The sequence below is a fragment of the Camelus dromedarius genome, chromosome 19 (genome assembly GCF_036321535.1).
Source record: "Camelus dromedarius isolate mCamDro1 chromosome 19, mCamDro1.pat, whole genome shotgun sequence".
Classification (NCBI taxonomy): domain Eukaryota; kingdom Metazoa; phylum Chordata; class Mammalia; order Artiodactyla; family Camelidae; genus Camelus; species Camelus dromedarius.
Genome location: NC_087454.1, coordinates 28,555,583 through 28,575,239, shown reverse-complemented (window position 1 = coordinate 28,575,239; position 19,657 = coordinate 28,555,583). Strand labels below are relative to the sequence as shown.

General features: G+C 51.1%; 1 protein-coding gene across 1 annotated transcript in view; it reads right to left on the bottom strand.

Annotated features, from left to right (window-relative positions):
* Positions 1–19,657, bottom strand: part of PTK7 (protein tyrosine kinase 7 (inactive)) — a 56,013-nt gene that overhangs the window by 1,124 nt on the left and 35,232 nt on the right. Inside the window, exons 6-19 of the mRNA XM_031434661.2 lie at positions 18,921–19,069; positions 18,410–18,676; positions 15,041–15,174; positions 14,745–14,880; positions 14,508–14,627; positions 13,050–13,199; positions 12,782–12,932; positions 12,557–12,684; positions 11,228–11,431; positions 10,221–10,376; positions 9,048–9,280; positions 8,168–8,248; positions 1,325–1,476; positions 346–524 (exon numbers count right to left, since the gene is read on the bottom strand). Of these exons, the coding sequence (XP_031290521.2) occupies positions 346–524; positions 1,325–1,476; positions 8,168–8,248; positions 9,048–9,280; positions 10,221–10,376; positions 11,228–11,431; positions 12,557–12,684; positions 12,782–12,932; positions 13,050–13,199; positions 14,508–14,627; positions 14,745–14,880; positions 15,041–15,174; positions 18,410–18,676; positions 18,921–19,069 (2,240 nt within the window). The remainder of the gene's footprint in view (positions 1–345; positions 525–1,324; positions 1,477–8,167; positions 8,249–9,047; positions 9,281–10,220; positions 10,377–11,227; positions 11,432–12,556; positions 12,685–12,781; positions 12,933–13,049; positions 13,200–14,507; positions 14,628–14,744; positions 14,881–15,040; positions 15,175–18,409; positions 18,677–18,920; positions 19,070–19,657) is intronic.

Sequence of the window (19,657 nt, the reverse complement as noted above, 5' to 3'; positions counted from 1 at the left end):
CTGACTCAAGGAGTTTATGGCAAGTATCTTGCAACCAAAGGGGAAGACCCGCCCTGGCCCCAGCTCCCTCCGGATGGTGGGGGGCAGGGTCCACACAGCACAAGCAGCAGCCAATGCGTGGGGGCTGAGGTGTGGTCAACAGGCAGGTGTTAGAGTGGCCTGAGTGAGCAAGGTCTATTTACCAAGCAGGATGAAGGTATTTCAGTGATCTAACAACTGGAGTGGCCATATCCGTGGACCTGCTAACACCAGCCCTGAGAGAGGAGGCAGGCTGAACGGGCCCCGGGACTCAGAGCAAGTTTTAGAGAGCATCTGGAATTGTCCCTTGGAAATGCAGCTGCCTACCTGCCAGCACTTCATCGTCTGCCTGCCCACCATGGGGCATCTCCCCGTGGGTGAACACTTCCCACATCAGCACTCCGAAGGCCCAGACATCAGACTTGGTGGAGAAGTCGCCATCCAGGATGGCCTCGGGGGACATCCAGCGCAGGGGCACCCAGGCCTGGCGGAAGTGGTAGTACTCACTGCAGCACAGAACGACACACAGGCATGGGGGTGGGGTGAGGGGCACAGCCTGGGATGCCAACCTCATCCAAGGTCTGGGTCTCATACTCAGGCTAGGGCCCCGCTTTTCTGTAGCAAGACATTTGGGGAAATTGGAAACATTTATGCTTAGCATGGGGGGTGGAAGGGGCGTATACTGCATGAAATCTGGGGTCATCTACATGGGGTCTGATGGTTACAAAATTCCATGAAGAATCAAATGTTGCCTAAATGTCACTATTTTTAAAAAGCTAACTAACAGACATACTTTTTGCATTAGTTTTAAAATGTGGAAAACGAACACATTCAATGAAAAGAAATGTTAAAGAGCTTTACTAGTGATAAACCAATCATGACTAAAGCAACAGACAGCTGGAGTGAGTCAGAGCTCGGCTGACTGCAGGGGAAGTTCGCGGAGGCACCACGTAGTGTGTATGGGCATTCCAGAGCGATCTCCAGCCCTTCGTGGGTGCTGAGCTTTAAGTTTTAGGCTTCAAAATAATAATTACTGAATTCAGGAAGTTACAGAGGGAACCATATGAATAGTTAAATTATATAAGCATTTATAAAGTTCAACTTTTTTTTTCAAGGTTTGTAATTTTTTTTATCACTAGAGAAAATGTGTAAGCATCAGGGACCTGTGGTCCTCTCCCACTGCACCCTTGGGAGAAGGTGGGAAGGTTCTGCCCGTCCCAGGCTCTCCAGCTTTGGCTAAGCCCCTTCCCATACACCCCAGCTGAGTCTGCCCTCTGCCCCTCACATCCCTCCCCGTGCCCTCTACCTGTTGTACACGTCCTTGCTGAGCCCCAGGGCCGACACCTTCACCTGTCTCTGAGCGCTGACCAAGCAGTTGCGAGCGGCCAGGTCCTTGTGTACAAAGCGGTTGTTGGACAGGTGCTCCATGCCCATGGCCACCTGGGTGCACAGGGCCACCTGGAGAGACAAAGGGGCCTGTCAGAGCAGCCCAGGACCAGAGGGTTGGGGTACCGCCCTCAACACAGCCCTTGCTGGGGTCTCAGTGCCCCCACCTCAGTGATGTGATGTTTCGGAAGCCCCAAGGCAAAGGAATAGCAGCCTATTTCCCTCTCTGTAAAATGGGAATAATAGGACCCGCCTCACTGGGTTTTTGGAAGAAATGAACTGAGTGAAATAAAGCACTTGGCGCCGCTCCCACCACAGCAGGTGCCAGATTAAGTGAGTGGCGTGGGGGGGCGGGGGGAAGACACAGTAACCACCTGCAGAGTGAAGAATAACTGGGCAGTGATCACCGCTCACATCTTTACGAGCTGCTCCTTTTTCTCTTCCACTTCAAAGTTACATATTTTCTACTAGTTGTGTTTCATAAAAAACAAAATTAACAGTCACACACATATATATATAAAATGTGGGTGAGTGAAAGGAGATGGAGACACACACACACACACACACACACACACACACACACTGGTTGCCTCTGAGGAGGGGCGCTGGAGGCTAGAGAGAAGGTAGAGAAATTTTGGTTTATATTTGTGTTGTGAACTACATCTAGAAAAGTTCATAAAACATACGTCTACTTTCACGAATAATTAGAATGCCCACACCCAATGAAGAGTCACCAGGTTAATAAAGCAAAAACCAACAATGTTAGGTCGGGGAGGGCTTAGTGGTAGGGTACGTGCTTAGCATGCACGAGGTCTTGGGTTCAATCCCAAGCACTGGTAAGTAAATGAATAAACAAAAATAAATCTAAATGCCTCCCCCTCCAAAAAATTTAAAAAAACACAATGCTAGGACCCCAGAAACTCCCAATGGCTCCTTCCCCATCACAAATTCTTCCTCTCCTCAAGAGGTAATCGCTATCCCAACTTTTGTGGTAATTTCTTGGCTGTCCTCTATAGTTTTACCACTTACACATACGTTCCTAAATAGCATAATCCCGTTTTGCCTGTTTTAGAAGCAGATAAGGCTGGAAGCATACAAAAATGAATAATCTTTTGTGCCTTGATTCTTTCATTCAACATTGTGAGATTCATCCTTTCTTTGGGATATCAGTGAACTGCGTTATTTCTCACCATGAATACACCATAATTCATTCATTCTAATGCCAATGGATATTTGTGGGGATCCCCCCCCTGCCGATTTTGGCTATTAAGGACAGTGCTGCTGTGAACGTTCTTATGAGTGTACACATGCAGGAGTTTCTCTAAGATACCTAGGCATGGGGTCATGGACTGGGAGTATCTCAAGGATTTCAAAATAATACAAAACTATTTTCCAAAGTGTAAGAGGCTTGGGAGATTTTTCACTGATACCATTTAAAAGATTTTGAGCTATGTGAATTATATATAACACATTATATAACATATTAAATGTAATTGTAATTAAGATACACTGACACTTTAAAAGTATACATCAATGCACTGAACAAATATTAACTGAGCAACTACTGTCCGCCATACACCACTGGGTGCTGGTGGGATGTAACAGGGACGGCAAGACAGGGCTCCCGGTGACAGGGCAGTCTAGAAGGGAGATAAGAATTGTACCTGCAGAAGGGTGCCACCACCTGGGGGAAGGTGATTCATGCCAAACAGAGAAATCAGGAGACTGCTTGTAGAGACCAATGGCCCCTTTGCGTCCGTCACCTTATCCAAACCTTGGGAGCAATGACCAAGGGACATGTAGGACATGCAGTACTTCCTTGTGTATGAAAACAAGGCAGACAGAAATGCAAAGAGGTCCCCGTGGAAGATTATTCAACAAGTTACTGGCCAGCTGCATGTTCCTTGCAGCACGCAGACTCACTCTCAGGATCCATGAGGGAGAAGCGCCCCAACACATGTGACATGGAGAGAGAAAGAGAACGTGACCATTGACCGGTAACTTGGGTGATCTAGAAAAATACTAGTAAGAACCAACAAGGTATCATTTCCCACACAGCTGACTGCAGAAGGTCAATTCTGCCTCCAACTTATCTCCAATGGTTCAGAGAAAAAGCTGTAAGTAATATACAGACACAGAGAATAATAAAGCAAAGGAGCAAAATGTAAACAATTGAATCTGGATAAAGGTTTTGTAGGAGTTCCTTGAACCATTCGTATGGTCTTTTAAGTTTGAAATATCGAAATGAAATTTAACCACACACATACAAATGGCCAATAAGCATGTTAAAAAATAAGAATAAGTAAAAGCAGCCTGTGTGTGGACCAATAACGAGAGTATGTCACAGATTAACCAAGATTGTGGTTAATCTGATTCTATGTTCCTGAAGTTCAAAAAGGAACAAAGGTGAATGTGAGTGGTAGAGGGGCTGCTGCCCTGTGACTCAGGGCACAAAGGAGACCACTGAACCAGAGAAAAGGGGATGGAGAAACTTGTTGAGCACCTACTGTGTGCTGGGCCCTGAGCTAGGCTGGCCGCTCCCCTGCCTGCACTGTGAGGTGTACTCATCCTCAGCTTGGCCCACGGTCCCAGCTTAATGCCAAGGCCTGGCTCTTTCCTCAGCACCACAGCCACCTCTCCTGTCGGCCATCAGTGAGCCTAGGGCCGCGGCACTGGCTACGGACTAGCCCTTCAGCATCCAGCTGCTCCAAGCAGCTTCACTGGCCTGGCTCACGGGGTGACAGAAAGGCTGGCAAAGGAGCCGGGTCCAAACACTGGGAGAGGGGTCACTGCGAAGATAGATCTCAGTCTGTGCGCACCGGCCAGTGACATCCCTGCGGGCCCCACGACCTCCACTGGAGGTTTGCCAACTGTGGTCAAAACCTATGTATGTCATAAAACCAATTTAGTGAATCTTAACCAGCATTTTTTTTTTAAAAAAATGGAGTAGAAAATATCAGTGTATCACACTTGGTAAGGGTTTGAAAATTTTTTCTTTTTCTTTTTTTTTTTAGAGTAGAGAAAAGTTTATTCAAGGATCAAGCAAGAACAGGCAGCCCTTGCTCCAAAGACCTGAACTCTCCTTTTTTCATTTTTTATATATGTCTGTATTGCACTGTGATGTATAATGGTTTGTTTTTGTTTTTTGGGGTTTTTTTTGTTTTGTTTTTTTGCTACTGTAGGTCTCAGTCAAGAACAGTTTAAAAACAAAGGTCTACACCAGTGCTGTCCAAAAACGGTGTCCCCTAGCCCCATGTGCCTATTTAGGCTAATTAAAACTTCATAAACTTGAAGATTCAGTTCCTCAGGCTCTCTAGCCACATTCTCAGTTCTCAGTAGCCACGTGGAGCTGGTGACCACCGCGTGGACAGCACAGGTGTGGGATGTTTCCACCACTGCAGAAAGTCCTATTACAGCCCTGGTCTAAGCCACCAGCAACCTGGACCCGCTACATAGCCAGTGTATTGATGGACATGCCCGTGCAGAGGTGCTGAATGCAGCTGGGGAAAATCTCATCTTATTGGTGCATTTTCTTTATTAAAAGTGAAGCCACAAAATCTCCAGATAGCTTCCAACCAAATGTGTATAACCAGTGAGAAGAGATCAGGTCAACAGGCCCGCCAGGATTACTGAGCCCTCCTTGGGTGCAGAGCCCAGCACTGTATCGCCAAGGAAAAGTAGAGGCCTCGCTCCCAAAACAACTCCCAGTCTGCCATCCTCAAAATGTCCCAGGTGCCACTGGTGGTAAACGGGCATCATAAATGGACAGGCTCTACTTTAGGCTTCAAAACCCCAGGGCATTGTTGGGCCTTGCCTGGTTGTCTGTAAGGGGCAGACAAAGGCTTTTGTAATGTGCCCTCATCAGACTTGCCTTTCCCCTCGGCATGCTCTCTCCGCTGTAGCTCACAAGCTACACAATCTGCTGCTAGTCATGGGAAACAGAAGAGGGAGGACTTGGCATGGTGACTAACTTGCTATCTTTCCAGAGAGGCAGTGCTTCTGGAAATACTGGCTAAGCGAGGACAGTAAAAGGGAATTCTGTTAACCCAAGCCAATTAAGTGTTTCCTTACTACTGGGCAGGCCGCCATCAGATGGCCACGGGATTAATTTTCAAATACTGTTATAAAGACCTGCACTTTGGTAAAGACCAGACCCACCCCGCCTTTCCAACTTTAACACCCCGAGGGCTAGCCCGAGTTCTGGATAAGCCACCGTGATGCTTCTGCTCTCTCCCCACATCAGGTTTCTGCTTCCCATCGGGGCATCTGGCTGTTTAACGCAGAGCGGTGACCCCAAGTGTGGTAATCTGCCTCTGCTCCTCATCCTGCCATCAGCTTGCAGGTGATCCGTGGAGAAATCACAGGTTACAGTGCTTGGGACTTCAAAATCTCCATCATCTTATCAGCTACTCTAACAAGCATCACCTACAATTATGCCAACACCCAGGGCCCGTTGTCTTTGATTTCGATCACCATCCCCCTGCTATCCCGAAATCCTGCTGGGGCTCTCCCCAGCCCACCCACACCAAGTACGGCGCCTCATTCCAGCTCTAGCCAGGCCGGGAACAGCCTGCCTGCTCTCCACCTTCCTTTAAAAACTGAACTTTTTCTCCGTCCACTCCCCTAGGGCCCTAGGAATATGAAGTGGCACAGCAGCTCACTGAATTATCAGCACAAGAAAGCGCCTACAAGTTTTAATGTATCTTTTCTAAGAATCACTTTCATGGAACTTTGAAAAAAGAGTATTTTTCAAACTACTGATCGAGACCCACACGACTCTCAAAACCGATTTAGTGAGTTAAAAGAAAAAACAATAGGATAGGATAGGAAACATTAAGTGCATCAAATATAGTGTGAGAGATTAACTTTAGCTGTGTGTGTATTGGGCCATGATTTAAAATGCATTTCTTATAGGGAACTCTAACCAAAAACCATTTCAAAGCCACTGTCCTACCCCAGGGCTCCTTGAACCTTAATGAGCTTAAGAGTCAGCTGGAGAGCTTGTCTGAGAAGTACAGGTCCTCAGACCTCACTCTCAGATAGTCTGCCCTAAAGTCTGAGGTATGGCCCAGAAATCTACAATTTTTTAAGCAATGCCCTTCCCCCACCATCTAATGCAGAATATTGTCTGTGAAGAGTGTGGAACCCAACTTATTGAAGCTCCCCCACTAAGTTCAAGATGCTCTGGCAAAGAAGTATGGGAGAGATCTTTGGCAGAGGTGATGACTTGCAGCAGAACAGGGTCCCTCAGGTCATGTGATGGTGACAATCCTGTCAGCCCGCCTATGTCTTCATCCCAGCCACAGCAATGCAACTAGACCCCCCTCTCCTGATGCCATCTGCTTCCCACCATTCACCTACTTCCTGTCCTTGAGAACTGAACTCAAATGGCTTTCTCTACCAGGAGACCACAATGTCTGTCCACCTAAAGGATGTGGACATCTTCCATATCTTTTAATTTATGTCTCCCACTTGCTTTCTGCGTTTTACCTGAAGTCAGTAAGGAATACGCCAAACTCACGTACCCAAGCTCTCCCACTAGATTCTGAGTGCCCCAGGGATGTCTGGCAGTTTTAATTTTGCATCATCCCAAAGGTCCTTAGGGCCATGACAGGCTCAGTAAAGATTCACTGGCTCCATGTGTGTCCTGATTTGTGAGCTCTGGGTCCAGACGTCCCCCCAACTGGAGAGGCATGTCCTGTCCTGTGGCTTCCCATCTACAGCCACGGCAGGTAGCCCTATGGCTTCTCAGAGATGCAAGCAGGGGCCCCATATCAGGAGGCCAGCTGTAGGTGACTGGGGCCAGGTCACTAGCCTTGTCTGGGCCTTACTAATTCACCTGCAATGGGAGGAGGTCAGCCTGAAGGACATAGAGCTGCTCCCCCAGAGATCAGGGGCAGCTGGGGTCCCACTCGCCTGAATGATCAACCAGCCCCGCCTTTCTGCCCAGCCCCCAGAGTCTGTGCCCTGGGTCAGCCTCCAGGCAAGGAACAGTCACCTGGAAGGGAGGTCCAGCAGTCGGCCTCCCTGCCCTGGGCTTTGATTGGCTGAGCAGTGACTTCGCTATCACCTTGGATGTAGAGTGCCTGGTCACATGGAAGGAGGTAGGTCCATTTCAGAGGGGAGTGGAGAAGGCTGTGGGCAGGAAGAGCTGGGCCACAGAAGGTATTGTCTAAGGTGGGCAGGGGGTAGTAAGCAAACTTTCCCTTGTTCACTGTTTCAACCCAGGTCTGCTCCATCTCAGGGCCCCAGCCAGGGCTCTGTGCCCGGAACCACCCTCTGCTCAGAGGCACGAAGAGGAAAGGCCGGACAGCCCACAGCCCAAGTGAGAGCCGAAGTGTGAAAACCACAGAAGGTGAAACACGGGCAGCTGGTCCACAGCAGGGTCATCCACACTCAGGGGAATGAAGAAACGCACTCAGGGCCCCACCAAGCCCTGCAGCTCCTCCAGCTCAGCCCCCACGGCCAGGGGCAGACGTCCTACTCCAGCAGCTAACACGAAAGGCAGCTCTTCTCCATGAAGGTCATATGGCCACACAAAGCCACCTGCAGGCTCTGTGACTGAGACAAGTCCCTTAACCTCTCTAAACCTCAGTGTCTGCCCCCATCCTGGCTGCGGACAGTGACGTATACTTCAAGGATCATTGTGATCACAGAGGTACCACATGTGAAGCACTTACCACAGGGCCTGGCCCACAGGAAGTATCAATCAGTGCACCTCTGTTCGGGGACTGCCCCTGCCTCAGGCCCACCCCGCCCTCACCTTCTGCTTCGTGCTTAGGGGCTGAGACTTCAATTTTTCATCCTTGCTCTTGGAAATCCTCAGGAACTGTTTGAGGTCTCCCTGGGGAAAAAGCCAAGTGTTTCTGTCAGGTCAGAGCTCAGCTGTTATCTCCAAAACATCAAACCCAGCAGGTGCTCACGGGGTGCCAGCCCCGGAGGTGGTGAGGAGCCCTGACCTGAACGCCCAACCCAGCCCAGACCCCCACCCGTAGGGACAGTCCAGCAGGAATGAAAAACATATAGGAAGTGCCTCCTAGAAGCTCTCAGAAAGGGAGGACAGTCACTGCTACCATCAGGGAGGCCCCCAGACAGGCAGGTGAAGAAGCCTGTGTCCCTAGGAGCCAAGAAGAAAACACAACCCCAACCCTCTGTCTTCACAGTGGCAGCTGGAGGACTGGGGGATGGGTGGGGGAATGAAGAGTGAGGGGCAGATCTGGGCATGACAAGGGGGTGGGAAGAGAAGGTTGGTGGCGGGGCTAACACTGCCCCTCGGATGGTACGGGCTGCTGGGAGGGAAGGAGAACCAGGTTCCGGTAAGTTTATTCTCAAGGGCTGACAAGCACTGGGGAGAACAAAAAATGACAAGCCAAAAAAGAACCAGAGTCAAGGAAGAAGACACGAAAGGCATCCATGCAGTGCCCAAAGGGAGAAGCGGGAAGAGCCCCAGACGTGGGGCTGACAGACAGGAAAGAAGGGGGCAGGCCAAGGAAAGGCAGGTGTCGGAGGGGGGCAGGAGGCTGAGCATCTCAAGATGGCAAAAGCAGGCAGGCCGAGGTCTCGGCTGAGCTCACACGAGATGAGGTTCCCACAGTGCCCCCATCCCCTGCCCGAGGCTCCCAGGGCCCCCGCCGACAGCATACCAGGTCCACATACTCCAGCACCATGTAGTGGGGCTCAGCCTCCCGGCACAGCCCCAGGAGCCGCACCACGTTGGCGTGGTTCAGCTTCCCAAACATCTCGAACTCCCTGCGGAAGTCCAGCTGCTGCTGCTCATCCCGGCTCTGCAGGCTCTTCACAAGCACCAGGGTCTCTGGCACCCCCTCCTCCAAGCCCTGCGCCTTGGCCAGGAAGACCTCCCCAAACTCGCTCTTCCCTGCGGGTACAGGGCTGAGTCAGCCGGCTGCCTCCACCTGAGCAGGGGAAGCCCCTTGACCTGGGGAGGTGCCCGGCCTGGGTCACACAGTCGGGGGTCTCTGCCACCCTGCCCTCCAGACAGAGAGCAGCCCCGGTTCTGTGTGACCCTGAGCGAACCACTCCCTCTCCCACCCTGGGCGACAGTCTCCAGCAATGAAATAAAGGAGCTGGATTAACAGTATTTTCTAGAAGGTGGTTTGTATGCAAATTTTAAGTGGCTCACCATAAACATGCCAGTTATGTATTTTAAACTGTGCTCAGAAAATTTTTTTAATTTACTCTTTTTTAAAATATGATTTTCTTTTTACTTATCTTTTCCTGATTTTTAAATTTAACTTTACCTGGGGGGGTAATTAAGGTTTTAAAAATTTATCTATCTGTTGGAGGTACTGGGGATCGTTCTATCTTTCTTTCTTTCTATCTATCTATCTATCTATCTATCTATCTATCTATCTATCTATCGGAGGTACTGCGGATTGAACCCAAGACCTCCTCCATGTTAAGCACGTGCTCTGCTACTGAGCTATAGCCCCCTTACCTCGACCCCAGAAAAAATTTAACTAGCACAAATCCGTAACTTCTCACAGTCTTTTCTAGAAAAAAGCTAAATGTTTTTTAAACTTCAGCTGAACGTTTTTTAAACTTCAGCTGAACATTTTTTAAAAGGTGAAGGGGAGTCAATCTAAAGAAAACATCAACTAAATAATACACAGGAATGACAAAATCTGTAGTGGGATATGGACGACAGGCATGGGGAACACACTGGACCAGGCCTCCAGATGCTCCCTCCATTTCTAAGGTTCTGGGCTTCAGGGATTTCAGAGCCACTAGCCTAACGTAGCCTCAAGACAAGCAGAGCCTTTAGTTAAGCAGGGGTGATGGTGGCCAAGGCAGTGTACCCAGCGTGGTGATGGGCTGCAGGCTGGCCCGCGGGAAATGCATCTTGTCACTCGTGCTGTGGCGTTTGTTGGTGGCCGCAGAGCCGGAGCCCAAGCTGGTCAAGGCCACCTCCTCTTGGATCTCTGCTGAGGGCTGTCCATTCTGCAAAGGCCCACCTGGGAAGAGGGGGCATGGGGGAGCGTCAGGATGAGACCTGACACGCAGGCCACCACGGGGACCTCAGCTCTTTCCAGCAATCTCCCACTTCTACCAAAGGGGTCCAGTCCTGGTGTTCCACACAAAATCCACACACAGTCCAACAGGTGAACTGATGGGGCTAGGGGCAAGGGAAACAGGCACCCCTTAGGGTATGAGCACTTACTGATGCAGCCAATTACAACCTCTGAAATGGAACAAACTGCACAAGTCTCATCTGAATCATTGCTCCCAGGACACCATGTTGACATAAGGGGTTTTGCTTTCATAGGGTCTCCTATGTACAAAGCTCTCAACAGGCACAAGGGGAAAATCACAAAAAGGGAGACCCAGGCCCTGCTCCTAAACTCCTAAACTGATGGGGGAGACCCTGCAGTGTCCCCAGGGGGCTCCCAGTCAGAGGAAAGGGGGAGTAGGGGGAGGGAAACAGGCAGACAGATCACCCTTGGGGGAACTCAAATACTAATGGGGGGAGATAAGATGTGCAAAGAAACATGAATACAGATACTAAATACGTCTGTGGTTTAGAACTGCAGGGAGAAGGCAGGAAAACACAGAAGGCTGGCCCAAGAGCCTCCAAGGAGGAAATCTTGAGCCAGGTTGCTCAGAGGCCAAGGCGCTGGGAATTCGCCAACCCCAGGCTTCCAGCTGGGGGCGGGGGCGGGGGCGGGGTAAGCTCTGTTCTGGCTCCAGCTACCAGCACCTCACGGCTGGCGGTTCCTTCCAGCGCCGCAGCTCTCTCCCCCGTAGCCACGGGAGGGCGCTCAGCACCTGCGCACGGGCACCACCTCCCTCCTCCAAGGCCCCTCACCGTTGAGGCACTCCATCTCTGGCTCCTCGCCCTCCGGCTGCTTCTGAAGCCGCTTGGCCTTACAGCGCTTCTTGCAGTAGAACATGAGCCCCAGCACGGCAATGATGTAGGCCACCGCGGCGCCCACCGACAGCCCGATGGTCTGGATCATCTTGTAGGGGGGAGGGCTACCTGGGCCTTCAGACTCCTCCAGCACTGGCTTGTCTGAGAGACACACAGAGATGTGAGCAGATGCCAATGAAGCACACCTGGCCCTACTTCTTTAGTGGTTCCCTCCTCATCACACATATGACAACCTCCCAGACACTCATGACGAAGCCAGAGTGACACTGGGAGGCTCACCACCATCAACTGGACAAGGGCCAGGTCCTACGGGCCCCACCAAGGTCAGAGGGGGCTCAGCAGGAGTTGAGGCCAGGGATTCCCAAGCTGGCTCTGCATCTGGACACAAGGACCGGGACACACATAAAAAGCACACCTGTCAGCATCACCTCAAACCCACACTGTTAAGATGCTTTCTAAATGACTTGGTACCATGACTCAGGTCCTGAAGAGCTGCATCTGGGAACTGCTGGTTTAGAATCCCAGATATCACCCAGCACAGAGCAGGTTCTTCAAGAAACGTATCTGCAGAAGGGATCTTCTAGTCTAGGGGATTTCAATGGGCTCGGATCCCACGGAGAAAGAGGCCCAAGGGGGAGGCCATGAGGATCCCCAGCCCCCACACACCCCCAGTGGCTTCAACCAAGGGGCTTGTCACTTCACTTTATCCACTGAAAGATCCACATAAAACTTTTAGGAAACCATTTCTGCTGCTAAACCAAAGAAGTCTGAGAATCTCTCATTTAAAGCACTCCCATCTTACAGATGGAGAAGCAAGCTTCTGGAGAGGAAATAAAACCTCTAAGGGCACCGAGCTGGTTAGCAGGAGAGGCCAGACCGCAATCCCGAGTCCCCGACCCTAGTCAGAGCCATTCACCTGACACATCCTCCTCTCTGGGCTCCAGGGCAAAGGAAACTGCGCTGCTGCCTCCTGACCTGACCCGGGGATATGTGCGGAGACCCGAGAGGACGCATTTTAGGGTAAGAGCATCCCCTCCAAGAGGCACACCCCCCCAGCTGTGGGATTGAAACGACAGCCCAAGTTTAGGCAAGGAACCGGAGACTCTGTAGTGGCCCGGTGGTGGGGACACAGCTGAATCCCTGCCCCTCTGCCCCACCCCCCAAAATAGTTTCAGTGCCTTCTGTGTACAGGGGGCCAGTGAGTACAGGGGTGAGAAAGAAGTCCAGCCCCACCACTGGTGCAGGACGCCCCTCCCAGGCCCGTACCCACGACGTAGAGGGGGGCCTCTGTGTGCTTGATGTTGCAGCTGTTGCCCGCGATGCAGGTGTAGCGGCCCGAGTCCTCGGGGGCCACGTCGTGGATCACCAGAGATCCGTTCTGGAAGATGTGCATCCTGCCAGGAGAGAAGCCCTAGCGTTGCCCACCTGGCCAGCTCCCGGGAGACAGGGCTGCAGAAGTGGCAGGGTGGGTGTGGGAAGGGGACAGCCTACCTGGGTCCTAGCTTGGTGGGGTCCAGGATGCGGTCTTTGCCCTTCCACTGAATGAGTGGCTTGGGGTCCCCCTGCGCCTCGCACCGCAGCAGGGCTGTGTGGCCTTGGTACACAGTTGTGCGCTCCGGCTCCACTTTGAAGGTGATGAACACTGGATGGGAAGAGTCCAGCAAGGAGCAGGGAGCAGTGAGCAACGGGGCTGGCGGGGTGCATGCTGCCACTCCACAGGGTCAGCCAGCCCCAGCCCCAGGGCCCTGTGCAGTCGCACCTGCCACAGTGAGCTGGACGTGGGCACGGATCTGGCCCTGCAGCCCATTGGAGGCAATGCAAGTGTAGTTGCCAGCATCATCGCGGGTCACCCTGGAGAAGTGCAAGGTCCCAGCGTTGTCTGTCACCCACTCTGGGAGGCTGCTCCCATCTGCGGGGCAACATAGGGAATGATGGGACTGACCAGAGCTCCGTGGGTGGCTGGCAAGGCCCCCAGTCCCCCACCTCTACTCAAAAACACTCCATCGCTCCTAGCCACCCTCAGACAAGGTCCAAGACTCCTGAGCTGGGCCTTGGGAGTCCCTGTTATTTACCCCTTTTCTAATTTTTCAGTCTCACCTCTTACTGCCCTGTATAACAGTCCACTTCTGCCAAACTGGACTTCTGACTGGGCCTGGAGCTGGCCTTGCTCTGGCCCTCACTGCCTGTCATTCCTTACTCCTAGAAGCCAGTCCTGCTCTTTGCCCTCGTCCCAGGCTGCAGATCCGCTGTGAGCCTCAGCTCCCATAGAAAGCTCCCCCAGACACCTGAGCAGACAGCGCCCACTTGTTCCTCAGAACCTATAACCCTACCCTCTCTCTCACTGTTAGTGGGAATGTAAAAGCCCTTTTAAAAAAAAACAATTTGGCCATTCGCATCAAGGGTTGTAAAAACGTGCATACCCTTTTATACATAATTATTACATTCTGGGAATCTTTCTCAAAGGAAATAAACCCAAATCCAGAAAAAATTTTGGCTCAAAGATGTTTACTGCAGCAATAAAAAGAGAGACAGAGACAGACAGAGAGAGGGAAGGAGAAAGGGAGGGAGGATGGTTAACAACTCAAATGTCCAACATTTAGGGAATATTTAAGTAAATTACAGTGAATCCAGTCATTGGAATATTATTGCAATCATCCAAACCAATGTTTATATATAAAAACATGGGGAAATGCTTGATAATGTTAAGTAAAAAATATATAAAATTACCTAGTTTTCTGCATCTTTTATGTCTATAGTAAGCATGACTTACTTATATAAGCATAATAAGTGAAAATTATACGTACAATAAAACTGCTATGTAAAAACAAAAAGATGTGCACAGGAAAAGGTACACACCCACAGATAACTGAAGGGGGGATTATGCATTATTTTCTCCCAAAATTTTCTAAAGGATTACTTTTATGTTGGAAAAGATGACTATTTTGAAAAGGACGAAGGGAGGACTTTATAGCCCTGTCTGGACCAATCCAATCACTTGATGCCTTGAGTCGTCTTATATGTTGTCTAATGCTGTAACCTGACCTCTTTTGTTTCTGGCTTTTTTCTTCCTAACTGGACTATAAATTGGCCCTTACATTTCTTGTCTGTCCCACAGTTCCCGGCAAGGTGCTGGGCACTCAGCTGGTCCTCTGACAGGCACGTGTCTGACCAGTGGACTGCCCAGCTGCCCCCCACCCCACACCCGCACAGTACCCACCTGCCCGTACCCACTTAATAGTGGGCTTCTCTCGGCCTGTGGCTGAGCAGGGCACTGTGGCCTCCTTGTCAAATTCCATGCACTGCTGCGGCCGGGGCGGTGGTGTGAACTTGAGCTTTTCTGTTGCAGGAGAGGGGAAGAGGAGGAGTTGGGGTGGCCGGATCCTGGGCCCTGCTGCTCCTTCCCTTTCACTCCCCTGCAGCCAGGCCAGGCGCCCTCCCCCGCACGCCAGCTCACCCAGCACTTGGACCCGGGCCTGGGCCTCGATGCTGCCTGCAGGGGTGCTGCTCACGCAGCGGTACCACGTGCCATCGTACACCTCCACGCTGTTGATGCGCAGGGTCCCGTTCTTGGAGACCTCGAACCGCGAGTCCTGCAGCATGCGAGATGTGACCACCAGCGCTCTCAGCCTGCCCCTCACCAACGTCTCCCTGGGGCAGCCTCGGGGGTGGGGGGAAGCAAGCTATGGAGGTGAGCATGGAGGATGAACTCTCCTCCCTTGCCCTGCCCCCTGCAGCAATCCTCGTTCTCACCTCTGAGATGAGCATCTGGTTTCTGTACCAGACGACTGTGGGTTTTGGTGTTGCCTGGGTCAGGCAATGCAGATAGCCTGGCTTGCCCTCCTCCAGCTGGCTGTCTTGGGGCTTCTTCAGCCACATGGGCACAGCTTAGAGGGACAGAGAAGAAGCAGAAGGTTGACTCACATGTCTGCAAAACCAATGGATCCAATCCCAAGAAATTCTAGTAACACCCCCACCCCCACCCCAGGCCCTGAGTTTAGAAACCCTTGTCCTATCTGGTGATAACTGAAGCAATTATTCCTTAGTGAAGGCCTATGTGCCCGCCCCTTTTGAACACTGTCTTAGTTATGGATCAGTATAAACTCCCCAAGGTATGTGTTTCCATACCCACTTTACAGGTAAGAAGACAGAGGTTCCAAGAAGTAATGGTAATTTACTAACACATGCTAGAGATAGGATTGAAAGCTTTGGTATGCATGACTCCAAAATCCTTGCTTTCTTACTACACCGTAACGTTCCAAGCTCAGTCCTCAGATCTCTGTTCTGCTTTAGCCATGTTCATTTCCTGACTGATCTCATCCAGCCCACGGCCTTCAATACTATCCAAGTGGATGAGTCCCACATCTACAGTCTGGCTCCTGAGCTCCCCCCATGAACTTCACACTTGCAGATCCTACTAGCATCTCCCACTGTGTATCTAACAGTCACCTCAAGCTTTCTATGTGCAAAAGAGGAGTCTTGATCCCTCCCCAAACCTGGTCACCCCGGTTTTCCATATTTCAGTAAATAGCGCTACAATTCGGCCAAACATACAAGCCAAAAGCTAGTACTGACTTCTCTCTCTATGGCTCCCCCACACCACATTCATTCTTCACAAACCCTGTCTACCTCGGCTCCAAAATAACTCCTGAATTTCACCACCTTTCACCTCCACTGCAACCACTTGTTCAAGCCCCTTCAACACACATGCCCTGCAGGTAATTAGTCATCTGCTAACTGGTTTCCTGTTTAGACTCTTGACCCTAACAGTCTAGTCTTCTAGAACAGCCAGAGTGATCTGGAAATGTTACTCTTGGACTCAAACCCTGCAAGGACTTCTCACCTGTGACTTGGTGGGGCAGACTGTTTGCAAAGATGGCTGTAAACGGTCCTCCCATCCCCCACGTCTTTTTCTACCATGATGTTGCCACTTTCCCATCAAGGGGCGGGGTCTAGAATCTGGGTGGCCAGCCACGTGCCCTGTCCAATAGAATATAGTGGATGTGACACTACACTTTCTAAGCCAACGCCTTGAGAAGCCTTATAGCTTCCATTTTTGTACTCTTGGAACCCGGTGTCCATGTAAGGAAGCCTGAGCTAACCTGCTGGAGCAGCCATGTGGAAGAGAAACAAGGCACCCTGGTTGATATTCTCTGTTAAGTGCCAGAAGCCTGAGTGAGGACATCAGGGAAGAGCCAGTCACCAGATGTATCAGTTGACTGCATACACACCCCTAAGCCGAGTCAAAAGCACGAAGAATTGATGAGCTGTCCCAGTTGAACACTTCCCACAGAATCATAAGCAAAACAATGGCTACTGTTTCAAGCCACTAAGTTTGGAGTGGTTTGTTACACAGTAGTAGGTAACTGATACACTTGCAATACAAGCCAAAGTCCTCACCATGTTTTTACAAGGCTTCATGTGATCTAATTTCTACCTCTCAGACAACCTCAGTCATAGTCACCATCACTTATTCAACCCAAGCCACACAGGCTACTGCTGTCCCTCCAACTTACAAGCCCATTCTGTCTCTGGGCCTGTCCACATGGTTCCTTAATTTAAACACTCAAATGCCACCTTCTAGAGACGTCTCCCCTAAATTCCGCCTGGCCCTTATGCCAGCTCTCTGAGTCACTTACCCTATTTTATTTTTCTGCATGGCTCTATTGCCACCTAAAATTATAATATTGTTCATTCAATTGTGTTTCTTGTTTGCTCTGTTGCCCCTATTAGACTACCAGCTCCACAAGGGGAGGGATTTTTGCCTGCTTTGTTCATCACTGCATCCCAGTCCTGGGAACAGCGCCTAGCACAAAGGAGGCACTCTATAAACCTGCTGATGGAATGGAGGGATGGAGCCCTCCTTCCTCCAAACTATACCCTCCACCTCTCTGCACCTGGTCCAGCCCTGCCTGCATTACACACTCTCTAATTTCACAGGCCTCCTTCTCAAGGGGCAGTGCAGGCACAGGGCATGGCTCAGTTGGTGCTTGTAGATCAAAGCCAGCATCCCCACATCCAGCATCACCTGGAGCACATGTTAAAGACTCTCTGCCTGACCCCACCCCCAGAGAGTCTAGGGCAGGAGATCTGGAGTAGGATTCTAGAGTCTGCATTTTTAAAAGTACCCTCAATGATACAGGTGATCCACAAACCCCATCTGGAGAAGGGCTGACTGCGGCTGCTTGCATTTGTCTGTGTGTCTTGGTGGAAGTTTCCTGAGCACAGGTTACCTGCATGCTGCAGTTTCCCACCAGACCAGGGACCTGACCACGAGGGTGCATGTCTCTGAGGTGTCAGTATCTTAACGGGAATGATATCATCTCAACTTACAAATGTACAAAGCCCTTTTTATATTTGAAATCTTTTTGAACTTTTGAAACTTACCTACTTGGAAAAAAGAAGAGGTAAGTAGGAAGAAGCAGGTCACAAAATGGTGTGTGTGTGTGTATAAAAGTTTGTCTTGTGTATCTTTTTAAATTATCACAAAGGTTTGGCACAGCCATGCTGTAAATAAGTAAATCTCCATGCTTGAAGCAAGGGTATATAAACCTTTATCATAGGCACTTACAAGCATTTTTATTACTTTTTCCCCTCTTATTTCACAAATTGTATGTTCATTGTAGAAATTTGGAAACTATAGCAACATATAAAATAATGACCCTATAACTTTGTCCACCAACACTTTCCCAAAAAAGAAAAAGAAAAATCCTTTTTAATTATTTCACTGATCTTTCTGACCACCTTATAGGGTAGAGAGTTTGTTATTGGCCCCATCTTATGGATGAGGAAACTGAGCCCTAGCAAGGCAGGTGACGTTTTACCCGTGGTCACTCCATGCACTGGGGACAGAGTGGGAGCCACTGTGTTGACTGTCCCCTGCAGCCAGAGGACCGCTTTTCTGTGAGGGCTATCTCTCCAACCTTTGTGCGTGGCTCTCCACTGTCTCCTCCAATAGCACCTCCCAGCAGCTGACTGGTTCCCAAGCCAGCAGGGCTCAGAGCTGAGAGTGCCTCAGGGGAGCACCACGGAAGCCTCTGTCCAACACACCCAGAGCCCAAGCCCTCCTGGGACCTCGGCTCCCTTCCTCCTCGCCTCGCCCTTCAGGGCAAAGGTGCTCACTGGCCACGGTGATGTTGACATCCTGTCGCCGCTGACCGGCCAGGTTGGCTGCATGGCAGGTGTAGACACCAGCATCGCTCTCAGCTGTGCTGGCAAACACCAGCTCGTGTCCCTGCTGATAGACTCTGCCATGGGCAGGCAGCTGGGCTCCTGCGTGCTCCCACCACACACTGGGCTCCGGAAGACCCTGGGGGGGCGGGCAGGCCACACGCTCCTCGCTGCCAGCTGTGAACACCCGTGGCTCAAAGGGCGGCATATCTTCAATCTCTGCAGGGACAGGAGCAGACAGCCCAGTTTCCGTGGGTCCTGGGTACCTGATGTTCTCCCACAGCAAGCTTTGCCCTTTCCAGCACAAGCCCTCCCCATGACCCTCAGCACCTCCTCTCCCTACCCCCGCATCCTCTTCCTCCCAATGCCGTCCAAGCCGCTCTGAGTGAAAACAAGCCTAGATCTTTACATGCCAACAGCACTGAAGACAGTTCCTACCTCGGCACTTCAGACAGGGACCTACCTGCCAGGTGGAGCGTGGCCTCCAGGATGATGGGAGGGCCCCTCTGCCCCTGGCCGACACAGCGGTAGACCCCTGCATTGCGCGGTCGGACCTGGGTCAGCAGCAGGGACCCATTGGCAAACACCGTGGCTCTGCGGAGGTGCGGGGGACTGCAGAGGGGAGAGGGTGCTGTTTGAAAGGAGTGGCCTCCTTCTGGAAGGGAACGCAATGGAATCCCATCCTGCGCTGGTTAGGCATGTAGGAAGGAATCCACCAGGAACAGGACAGAAAGAAGGAAGCCGACATGCCACACTGGGGTGTGTGTGTGCACATGCATGTGTGTGCACTTGTTCATGTGCTGGGGGGGGCTGTGTGAGGCGAGCAGCAGGGCAAGTGAGAAGCCGCGAGTCATCAACAGTGTGCACCTGCGGAGACGGAGGGGCCCCCGCCCCCCCGGAGTCAGATAAGCGTGCTGGTGAGGCAGCAGCCCCAGCAATCAGAAGCTCCTCGGCTGCACCAGATAAACTACTGATGTCCTCAGGGCTGAAGCCAGGTGGGATGCCAGCCCCTAGTCTAGGGAGCCACATCCAGCACCAAAAAGGGGATCCCTGCTCTCATAGGGCCTGGATGAGGACAGATGTTCTACAGAGGCACTGGCACCTCCTAGCACCTTCTGGAAGTGTTTGCTTCCCCAAAAATATATGCATGTGTGTGCATGTGTGCACATCTGTGTGAGTGTAAATAAGGTATCCTTGCTA